At 33.9% G+C, this 11285-nt stretch overlaps 2 protein-coding genes across 2 annotated transcripts; both read right to left on the bottom strand.

Moving 5' to 3' along the window:
* Window positions 1-645: 645 nt before the first annotated feature.
* LOC135839096 (fatty acid synthase-like) lies at window positions 646-9541 on the bottom strand. Its single transcript, XM_065354972.1, has 24 exons — window positions 9530-9541; window positions 9175-9482; window positions 8937-9081; window positions 8704-8820; window positions 8503-8611; window positions 8153-8425; window positions 7882-8046; window positions 7606-7769; window positions 6894-7052; window positions 6509-6745; window positions 6026-6192; window positions 5727-5909; window positions 5564-5630; window positions 5304-5480; window positions 4799-4987; window positions 4461-4662; window positions 4143-4332; window positions 3819-3934; window positions 3415-3674; window positions 3086-3338; window positions 2726-3006; window positions 2411-2644; window positions 2085-2309; window positions 646-946 (listed from the first exon to the last, which is right to left on the bottom strand). The coding sequence occupies exons 1-24, from the start codon at window positions 9539-9541 to the stop codon at window positions 827-829; spliced, it is 4353 nt and encodes a 1450-aa protein (XP_065211044.1). The 3' UTR covers window positions 646-826.
* On the bottom strand, window positions 9181-10974 carry LOC135840724 (fatty acid synthase-like). The gene is made up of 4 exons (XM_065357382.1): window positions 10843-10974; window positions 10506-10736; window positions 10221-10410; window positions 9181-9806 (listed from the first exon to the last, which is right to left on the bottom strand). Exons 1-4 carry the CDS (start codon window positions 10969-10971, stop codon window positions 9541-9543), a joined length of 816 nt encoding a protein of 271 aa, XP_065213454.1. The 5' UTR covers window positions 10972-10974; the 3' UTR covers window positions 9181-9540.
* Window positions 10975-11285: the final 311 nt, after the last annotated feature.

The raw sequence follows: 11285 nt of genomic DNA, 5'->3' as shown, positions 1-11285 counted from the left end.
CATTTCAATACATATGATAAGACTAGCCCACGGTGAAATTTTCAGCTGCTGAAGTTGATATTTGACCCTTCCAGGGTGATTTCTCTATTTTCACAATTGCTGTGTGAACATCGAAAAATTTCTCTGAAAAATCGAAATATCAACTTCAGCCGCTAAAAATTTTGTGGTAGACTATGTTCGATGTCCTCTATCCAATGGTGCAAGAATCATTAAAATCGGTGCATGTCATCTGGGGCACCTCCCTTGTAAGCTGTTTCTTAATACGTACGTATTATGACAATAAATTAGTTCTCTAGTGACAACTTTTTGTACCTTTTTTACTCAAAGTATATTTTCAACATTGCCGAATGGATGATAAGCGTATTTTTTTTGTTGTTTTTTTGTTACTATAAATACCTACCTATACATACCTACCTATTACTTACTCGTTATTCCATGAGGAAAATTCGCAGATTTTATAATGCGCTTGTTGGTAATTTTTATATCGAGGAGGTTTTTAATCCGTGAAGTGTAGGTAAAATACGCAATTACGCATTCACCCATAAGAAATGAAAATAAGGAAAATTTCACGAGAAAAAAAACACAGTTTATTGCTAAGTAAGGTATTAATTCAACGAATCATTTGCTTATATTTAATTTGTAGTTTTTAGTAAAAAAAAAAAAAAAAAGGTGATTCATAATCGAGAGAATTGAACAATCTTCATAGGAACGACTCTCGCTTCCTTTTTTTATTCTTCTAGTGGATAATCAGGAATCTATTCAAAAGAATCTGATTCGCAAAATCAAAGAATCGCCCGACCTCCGGATATACCTAACTAAATAGTTTCTAGTCATACCACACGGTGTGTAAAATGTCATTATTGATTTTTTTCGAGACTTCATAACTGCTTAAAAATTTCTGATAATTTTCTTCTTCATGCACAAACACTTCGCTCGTGGCAGACATCTGCAAATAAATCAACTAATATAAGTAGGTTACCTAAGTATAAGCTATTTTTCATCACGTTTCACGAGTATGTATCTAATTGTACTTCAAATTTTCCTTATAATACCTCCAGGAAGTAACACGCTACTTTTTTTTTCTTTCGCTAATCATTTCATTCCTGAAAATAGGAGCTACGCTTTTTCTCCCTTGATAAATAAAAAAAAACTTACTCACATAAAGGTAAGTACCCTCTTCGAAAAAAAGAGTCTTGACCGCCGGGTCCGAGGTACGGTTGTAGGTAACTCGAGCAACCAGCAAAGAGAAGGTAAAAATTCTTACTCTTCGAGATTTCTTTTACTTCTTTTTTTCAAGTAGGTACCTCTACCTATTAAGATATGTATTTGTATCAGGGTTGTTGCGGATCACGAAAATTTGATCCGAATCACGGATCACGAATCATTGAGAAATTTGTGATCCGAATCACGGATCAAAGATCTCCTGGGAAATTGTGATCCGGATCCCGAATCACGAATCACTCCAGAAAAAAATTATCCGGATCAAATTTCACGGATCATTTTTCGGATCATTTCAAGGAAATTGTACTATACATATAAGGTACTAAATTGGTTTTTTGAATTAAAGATTGAACAAAAACGTGAAAAAACGAAACAATCTCCATTTTATTTTCAAAAATTGCAATAACACATTATACAGAGGTGGGAAAAAGTCAGCCTCAGCTTGAAAATTTGCAGAAATTGAAAAATGAAATTTTCACTTTTCAAAAAGTTTTTGTTTTTTGTCAATAAAATCGAAAACTAAGCATCCTAACGAAAAACCAATGACATTACGTCGATTGTTACGTCAATATCCAAAAAATTGAGTTCAACTTCATTAATTTTTAATAAAATCGAATTTTCATAGCAAAAACAGGCAGCAATGCAGCATTACCTACTGGTGGAAAAAAATGATCCGTGAAAAAATGATCTGTGGAAAATTTTGAATCGGATCATAGATCACGAATCCTTGTGATATAATGATCCGGATCACGAATCACGATTCCTACTGCAGAAAATGATCCGGATCACGGATACAGATCACTCAAATGTGATCCGGATCACAACAACCCTGATTTGTATATTGCACTATTCCGGAAACCTACCCGCAATACTTCGGTTTCATTTGGATTCTGTAGCAAGCAAATTGTATTTTTGATTAACTGATCGTTGTATTCGTATTTGGAAATTCTGTCTAATCCAAACTGAACCGAATGAAGAATTTTTAAAATATTGAAGATATTAACTGACGGATAATTTCGACTGCACATGTAATCTGATATTTTTTGAGATAATGGTTTGTTCACTCCTAATAAGGTATCTAATGGAATCTGGAAAATTTATCGTAAGGTAAGTACAAGTACATATAAGAGGCATAAAAAATCTAGGAAAAGATTCTCAAAAATCACAGCTTTTCAAATTATTTTCTTACTTCTGAGTTGATATCGAATAATTCGGCGATCAGATTATTTTCAAATTTATTTGAATTCATCGGTCCAAAACTTCGAATACGATCTTTCCAAGTCGAAGGATTGCCTTCCAAGGTGAATAATCGGTATTTTCTTCCATCTTTGTCCAGTAGTTTCAATAATTCAAAAGCAATCGGAGTGGACCAGGTTTCAGATAACAGAGTAACTCCTGCTTCACTTTGGATGTGATTGAGAGACTGAAAACGCGGCAATATTTTATCAGACCGGTATTTAATTATGAAAATATTTACACTAAGCTCATCGAAAAAGGTGCTAACTTCATATAACTTTAATGCTGAACCGCTGGGACATTCACTTGTGCCAATGCTGGAACAAAATGCTGGACTCATAAGGTTGGAAAGCAAGCCTTCCAATGGTTTAGGACCAAGGGTGGAAATTATAAAAATGGGAAAACTGTCTTTTAAATTCGAATATCGCGGAGTTTTTGTGGTGACTTCGACGAATTCCAATCTATCCGATAAATCATCAGCGATTTCCTCCAAAATACTAGTATTGTGAGGTAAATAATTCCTCAACGCAGGCTCAGCAGTTTTGTTTTCTGAAAGTTGAAATTATAAGTTGAAACATTCTCAATACAGAAATAGCCGAGTTCTTGAAAAAGATTGCTTCAATCGAACCTGTATTTTTGAAACGGTAAAGAGTAGCTGAATTGCTGTTGTCAAATTGCGACAGAACGTCGTCGATGAGAGGTAAAACAGCAGATAATTTATGGGTTGATCTATTTCCATGAAATACAACTGCAGGTGATCCTGCGAACCTTCTTGATTCCAATTCTTTGAGACCGCCGGAAAATATACTCACAAGATGGATATTCGGATCTAGTTTTCGAGTCACTAAATCTATATTTTGAACTTTCATGCCAATCGATTCCTTTAATACCATTTTATACCAGAAATTAGTCTTAGTCGTGTTTCGAAAAAGGTACGAAAAATCTGAAAAAATTTACCATCGATGCGAAAAACACAGCTTCCAAAGGAGCTATTTTATTTGCATCCTGGATCAAAGTTTCCGCATCTTGAAGGGATTCTGTTTTTTGAGATGAACTCAGTATAATTGTAACTTTTTTTTGTTTCAAAAATCTGTTGATTTTATGCGATGTGTTCGATCCTATGGAGAAATTATCAACAGGGACGATGAATTTTCGTGCACCTTTGCTCATCAGCCATTCCAGTAATTCAAACCAACAATTGTTCTTTTTTTCACCTCCTGCAAAAAATGTTGATAATTATTTTGAAAACACCAACTAAACCGGAGCACAATACGAAGATGCTGACTCCTGATTCCTGATTCTATACACCTCTCTCAGTAGGTACCTTGTTGAGCAGATTAATTAGGTATACGAGTACATACCGATAATAATATAAGAATGTTTGTCATCGAAGCGTATCTTTTGATTCATATTGTGGCACGATTCACTGTTTGGCAACCATTTGAAAATTTGTTTAATGTGATTTTTTTTATAAAACCTGGAAGCAACCGAAAAATTATTAATCATCATCATTCCAACAGATCTGATTAGGTCTGAACAGATCTACTTGATCCCATCTGCATGATCAGATTTAAGTAGATCTGGGGAATATCCGCGGATATAATCCAATCCATTGATTACCAATCAGTTCCCATTTAGTAAGCAGGTCAGTGTTAATTATTTGTCATCGATTAAGAAATTCTCACTCGTTATTAGTGCCAGACATTCCTTGAATTTGTACATTGCTTTCTAATGGTACCACCACGCCACTTCTGATTCCATCATCTACCAAAGCTTTCAAGTTTTGTTTTTCATCTGCCGATAGTTTGACTAACAATTTTGATATTTTATTTGGAACCATGATGAACGAAATTGATTTCAAAAATGAGCATAATTCTGAAAATAATTATCATCATTAGGTAAATTTCGTTTGCTATCTAGGTACATATAGGTAGGTATACTCTGCGATTACTAGGTGTTCAGAAATATTAAGCATAACAACTATTTTTTCAATTTTACGCTACCTAATTGTTGTGATTCCCAGCCATTTGTTTTACCAATTTGGATAAAGTAACCTTGATCATTGGTGCAATTCAACGACTCTCGAATACTTTCGATTCCAGGCAAACAATTCACAACAAGGCTCACTCCGACACCTTTGGTCATTTTCAATACTTCGGCTTGAAACGAGCATTTTTTCAAGTTGAATATTCGCCTATCGTCAATCTGAGAAAAAATAATGTACATTGTATATATTATACGATGAGGGATGATGATACCTATTTGTCAATTTATGACCTACTCACAGAGCAAATATTGATCAAAGTATAATTATCAACTACATAATTATAAGTACGCTTACTTCTGGAAATTTCTTCTTTATTAAAACAGCTTCTTCATCGCTGGACACAGTAACGTAGACTGTATGCTTTCTACTAAGGGATATTGAAATGCAAGCTTGACAAAAAGGTACTTCGTCGCTAACGTTGATCAAAATCGAACTCAGGTACTGTTTGCCTCGAATTACTGGTGCATCCAGAATGTAATACGCCTACAACAACATAAGAAAAATTATGAAAAATACACCAAAGCAGGATACCTAAGTCTGATAGAACCTCCACGAACAAAAATCGAGATAAAAATCAAGAATGAGCAAACTGGTGAAAAGAACTCAACTATGAGATGCTCAAAAATTTCTTTGTATTTTAATAATTTTTTGTTTTTGTTATTTAAGACTATTTTTTTTTCTTTCTGAACAGTTTTTCTTTTCTTTTTTTTGTTTCACTTATATTCACTGGAGTTGTACCAGAACATCATTCATTAGGTAGGTATTATAAGAGGAAACTATTTTTTATATGCTGCTTTACTTGTGTATAAATAAAAGGCACAGTGGCAGCATCTTCCAAGCTCCAATCATCCGGCAGTGTCCATTTCAGAATAGAATCAGGTTTAGATATAGGATCGTTGGAATTGACTACAGCCAAACCCATTACTCTTGCTCCAGTATCTTGAACTCCGGAGTATTCAACTCCATAATTCCAAATCTGTAACGATAATTTTAATCATCAATTAATAATTTCAGAATTAATGCAATTTTTCTTTGTGAAGAGTATAATGAAGTAGGTACTTTATTATCTTCAGATTGTTCAATTTCTTCATCACAGCCAAGATATTGCAAATACACTGATTCCATCCTGACATCATAATAAATATATTTGAGATCAAATACCGAACTTTCAAAAATAGGTAGGTAATTTGAGCAGTGATTTTTTTTAGAATTTCGAACTCACTGAATATCTCCAGGAATGTCAACGATATTTTTTGAACTTTCTTTCAGTTCTGAGTGATTTTCTGAGATACTTTTGTATGAACCCCATTCTCCATTTTGAAGCACTGATATCGAAGAATCTCGAGTAAGTTCACTTTTTAGAACTGATTCGCTTGGTATATTTTTATCCATAACAAACAAATACCTGTTTCAATCAATAGTACAACTTGAATTAGGGACCTAATTGATATGTAAGTAAGTCTATTTTTGTTTCCATCATTTTTTTCAGCTACACAATGGTTTTGGAAAGAGATTGCCTACCTTGGATCCGAAGGTTTTTTGTGATCCTCAAGCATACTCGATAAATCAGCCGAATCCATGTTCTGCTTGACAACGAACATGAGCTCAGATTTACTGCTTTCTGGAAAACATTCAGTTGGACTATCTCCATTTGTAATTTGAATGCGTTTGCCATTCAATATAGATTTCTGAAACAAATAGAATATATTGGAAAATAAATTTTAAGATAACATACCAATAAGACTCATTATAAGAAGGTATGTATGTTGTAGCATTCATAAGTAATAGGTATCTAAGCTATTTATGCCTTTAACAAAAAATACATTAAAACATGATAATTTTCCCTTTATTAATAATTTTTTAATCAAGAATTTCAAATCAATTTTCAATAAAATCAAATTACATATAAAGCACCTACCTACCTGTACCTATATTTCTATTATTATTGATTAAGTGGATAGGAATGTATGTGCACAGGAGCAATAAATTGAGATAAACAAGCACCTTTTTAAATAGATAAAATATTTTATCATGAAGTTTCTGTCGCACGACTTCTTCAATAACTTCATCAGTTTTTGGTGGCAGGGCTTTGTCCTCAAAATTTGAGGTAACAACAAAGAAAGCATTAGCTGAATATTTTCCAACATCGCAAAGCTGATTAGTGACTAGCATAAAGTATTCATCCCTCGAGTTGTATTTATTTAACAACGCTTGCTTCTGTTCATAGAAAAGAACCTTCGTCTGAAAAACAACACCTTCATCAATCAATATAGGCAATAAATAAAATTAATCAAATTTTTTGTACCCAGTAAATTTATGAATATAAGTAGGTAGGCAGCAGGAATATGTACCTAATTGATTGGTGTTTCAAGTTCAAATAAATACCAACCTTCAACGTATCACAGTTTTTCACAACGTTTTTCAATAAAGTAGCACATTCCAAATTATTTTCCATGATGATGTTCAACTTCGTCTCACGTTTTTGGGACGTGACGCTAAAATTATCAGCAGCTATTTCCAAACATAATTTACACAATTCTTCAACACTCTGTAACATTATTGCAGAGATACCTGCATTATGAAATTGTCACAAAGTATCTCTACTTTAGGGTAAGTGCCTATAGATCTTTCAAAATCGCCAACTTCTGCTGGAGGCTCTATACCTAGACCTAGATAGGTATAGCATTGATAATGGTCGCAGTTGATTTGATGATTGACTTCAGGAGGTACTTGAAGAATAAGTTTTGAATAATTTATAGCAAAAAATCGATGATTTTGAAACTTTTTAAAAATTTGAAATTTTCAACTGGCAAAAAAATACACTTTTCAATCAACAATCATTAACTCAGATTTACTGGAATGGTTGAACTAATGGCAGGATTCAATTTTTAGATATCGAAATAAGTACCTATTAGGTACAATACCTTTTAGAACGATTTGAAACACCCGAGGAAAATTCAACTATTGCTGGAGGCTCTAAATTAGCTCGAAAATGGCGACAATCATTAGGGAGAGGGGGAGGAGAGTGTCAGCTTCAGTACCGATGTGAAATACATATTTTTTAGATTTTTATCTCTATATATACATTCTGAAATACGCACCTGACATCTTGGATTCTTATGAGGAACGAATCGTAATTTTTCTAATTTTATGTCTGCGTTCAGCTTTTTTTGCTCGAACTTTCGGTGTTTTACCGAGTACATTGTCAGACCAGGGCAAGTTAATATATCTGTACTGTGTTGTTTATGACATAACAACGTTGTTCCTGCAGAAAATGATTCAAATACGTCAGATGTTCGCAATTAAGTAGGTATGCATGCACATACTGCGTAGATTAGGTAGGTATAGATAAGATACACAGATAGATGGATATACACCTTCTTCTATGGATGAAATTTCTTCAGCAGAAATCTCTAGTCTTCTAATCCTTTGAGTATACAACAGGTCGGTTTCATTTTTAATTTCAGAAAACATGTAAACTTTTAGCAACGCATCTAAAAACGTCACCCAATTCTTTTGCCACTTTATCTTCGCATAATAATCTATTAAAATATGAAACCAAATACACAGTTAGATAATACGTAGGTACAGTAAATGCACAAGAGGGATGAAAGTTGGAACTAAAAGTAGCTGGGTACTTCGACTTACCATTATCTTTGTATTTCAATACCTCCAAACTACGGAATGAATCTTTCATTTCATACCCTACTTTCTTGAAAATATTATAGAACTCGTCATCTGAAATAGTGTGCTTGATATCGTGAAGGTTTTCATCATTATTAATATTTCTTGAAGTAGGATCAGCTTGATAAAGTACTCCAGTCATTATTTTTGTCGTTTTATTCGGCTTTGACTCGTTGTATTTCAAAATTTCAAATTTTCCACTTCCTTTTTGAATAAAAACGGTGAACTTTCGAGGATCTGCAATCAATTAAATCGTTTGAGAACGTGTCATACGAACGATCAAAAGAATAGGTGCGTAATTAGTATCAATTTACTGCTCGACGATATGGTCAAATTTTTGAATAGTTCTACATCTTCAAAAACAATCGGAAATGAACCAAGGGTAATATTTTTATTGATGGAGAACACCCACCAGGTAAGGTACTGTGAGAAAATTTAAAATAATTTACGAATTTACACTTCCGATAGGTAAGTAAATAATTCTGTAGAGGTGGAAAACATTCGAATCACTTTACCAAATAGAATGATGCAGGTAACATGATGTGATTATTGATTTGATGGTCTTTTAGATAATAATATGGCGAATCATCGTTGACCTGAACTACTATAGGATCTCCACTGTGACTTCCAACCTGAAAAGTTGTTATGAAAATTATTCCAAAGGTTCAGCGATAGTCCTTTAATATGTAGCATTAATTCTTAACCTATTAAATTATATCTAAATGCGTGTTTTTGGATAGGTACCTACCGGATCAAAAAAGGATACTCCAGCATCTGGTGCAGAATGTTGCCAATTAGCTAATGGAGCTACCGAAGGAGTTTCCCTAGAAACAGGATACTGGATAGGAGGATATAAAGCATTTACATTTAGATCACATCCCGCAATATATAATCTGAAAGAAAAGCTACATATGTACAAAAAGTACCTACAATCGGAATAATTATTTCATAGTTTTTCCCCCCAACGAAAAATAGTTCATACCTACCCTCCAATAGCATTTAAAAGATTTTCTAGATTTTTTCCTTCGTTATTCCTCCTAGTCAGAGGAACATTGGCACATGTTTCTGATAAAGATCGTTTCATGATGGCCTGCAGTAATCCATGAGGAGCTATTTCGATAACCAAAGCATCAGAAGGTATATGTTTGCTGCCTTCTTCGAATAAAACGGCGCTCAATAAATTATTAGTTAGGTATTCCGCTGAGCAATGATGAGCCAAAGGTTTTCCCCAATTTGCTTCTGGAATCGAAGTACTTATCCACCTTGACGAACGTTTCAAAGGTTCGGGAATTATCTAAAATACGGAATTACCGTAGGCTTATAATTTAGAAAAGTTCATGCTGATGAGACCATCAGTTTAGATCATAAATTATTATCTGAATTGGAACCTCTCGCAAACGACGTAAAAGATTAGGTGCAGCAGGAGCGATGTGTTTAGAATGATAAGCTATATTGGCAACGTTAACAGCTCTGGCAAATATTTTCTGGTCTTGAAGTTGTTTCACGAATTTTTCAACGTCGTCTGTAGGCCCACTCAACGTGCAACTGGTAGACGAATTGTGGCAAGCTACTTCAATACCTTCGGGTAATGTGTCCTTGATTTCATTGTATCCTTTACCTATAGGCACGAGCGACATTATAAATTGAACGCGATTATGATATAAGTAGAATGCATTGTGTATACAGGGTGTCCGGGGAGTGGTGGTACAAACTTCTGATTTGGATACCTATAACCGGATACGGACGATACAATGGATACATACATACTTACAACCAAGAAAAGAGATTACCTATTCAAAAATTGTCAATTTAATAATATGTAATAAGGTTTTTAGCAAATCAACATTTTTTGAATTCCAAAAACTATTTTGGCTCTCAGATTTTGAAAACGTATTTTGCCCCTTCAATTTTCAAGATAGGCAACTTGTTTATCTTCCTTTTCTTTTTTTACTCATACCCGGTTATACCAGAATCTGAAGTTTGTATTATCACTTCTCGGACACCTTCACCATCATATTGTAGTTGAATTTACCTATTGCAGCCATCATTCCTCGTATTGTTTTTGTTTCTATGGATGCCATTCCTCGAGCATATGATGACAATACCGCTTGCTCCAGAGTCAGACATCCGTCTGCGTAAGCGCATGCATTTTCGCCCACAGAATGACCAATAATACCATCTGGTTTGATTCCCAATGCTTTTAGAACTTCGACTAGAGCTATCTGAAGAATCGAACAAAGTTATCTAATAAGTCTTAGGTGTTGATTTTTTTTTTTTTTAAATATGTAGTTGAAAATGTTTTACTTATGTATCGTACTTGGATTGTAATGATTCCAACAAAAGAATGCATAATATTGTCGAATACAGTGGGATCTTCGGAGGTCAAAATATGATATATATCGACTCCCTTGGTTTGCAATACTTGATGACATTTTTCTACTGTTTCTGCAATAATTGGTAAATCTAAAAGTCCTCTACCCATAGTATTCCATTGCGAGCCCATTCCAGAGAACAGAAACCAAATAGGACGATTTTTATTTCCTTTTGTCTGTGTGGACAGTGGTGGTGATATGATGTAATAAGCTATTTCTAAATATATTGAGCCTGAAAGCCTGACATCTAAGTGTAAAAATGACAAAACTACTCGTACATACATCAAACGAAGTTTTCCTTTCGTGGTAGGTTTCTGAAGAAATAATTGTGTAACCACGGAATACATGATAGGGCATATCGGTACCAAATGCATCGTTTACCAACGAAATAAATTCGGCATTGAAAGGCATCTTTTCATACTGAAATCAAAATAGGTGTAAGATTATAAGTACCTACTTACAATATTTTTGGCAAAAAAAAATTATGAAAATTTTATTTTTTATCCACAATATTTGATTTATTATACAAGCGTGGCAAACGCATTCAGTGTGCAAAAATATTTAAAAATTTATATGCTCACTTTTTTCAAATTGTTTAAAATACCATCTTCGGTCCTTGCACAAGTTAGTACTAGTCTCGGAATGGCATCTACCGCAACGGATGTAAGTTTACTTTCCCTAATGAAAGAAGAAAATATGCTCAAATTGTGAAAATTACTCAATAA

The sequence above is a fragment of the Planococcus citri genome, chromosome 3 (assembly GCF_950023065.1).
Source record: "Planococcus citri chromosome 3, ihPlaCitr1.1, whole genome shotgun sequence".
Taxonomy (NCBI): Eukaryota; Metazoa; Arthropoda; class Insecta; order Hemiptera; family Pseudococcidae; genus Planococcus; species Planococcus citri.
The sequence above is the reverse complement of the archived record's forward strand: the minus strand, read 5'-3'. Positions and strand labels throughout refer to the sequence as shown.

Excerpts from the sequence above, each read along its gene's own strand:
- LOC135840724 (XM_065357382.1), bottom strand. The coding sequence starts at position 10,971 with ATGCCTTTCAATGCCGAATTTATTTCGTTGGTAAACGATGCATTTGGT. Across the intron at positions 10,411-10,505 it reads TTGGAATCATTACAATCCAA|ATAGCTCTAGTCGAAGTTCT; the intron begins GTACGATACATA and ends TCGATTCTTCAG. Across the intron at positions 9,807-10,220 it reads AGGAATGATGGCTGCAATAG|GTAAAGGATACAATGAAATC; the intron begins GTAAATTCAACT and ends TCGTGCCTATAG.
- LOC135839096 (XM_065354972.1), bottom strand. Across the intron at positions 8,047-8,152 it reads ATTGAAATACAAAGATAATG|ATTATTATGCGAAGATAAAG; the intron begins GTAAGTCGAAGT and ends ATATTTTAATAG. Across the intron at positions 4,663-4,798 it reads TAAAGAAGAAATTTCCAGAA|ATTGACGATAGGCGAATATT; the intron begins GTAAGCGTACTT and ends ATTTTTTCTCAG.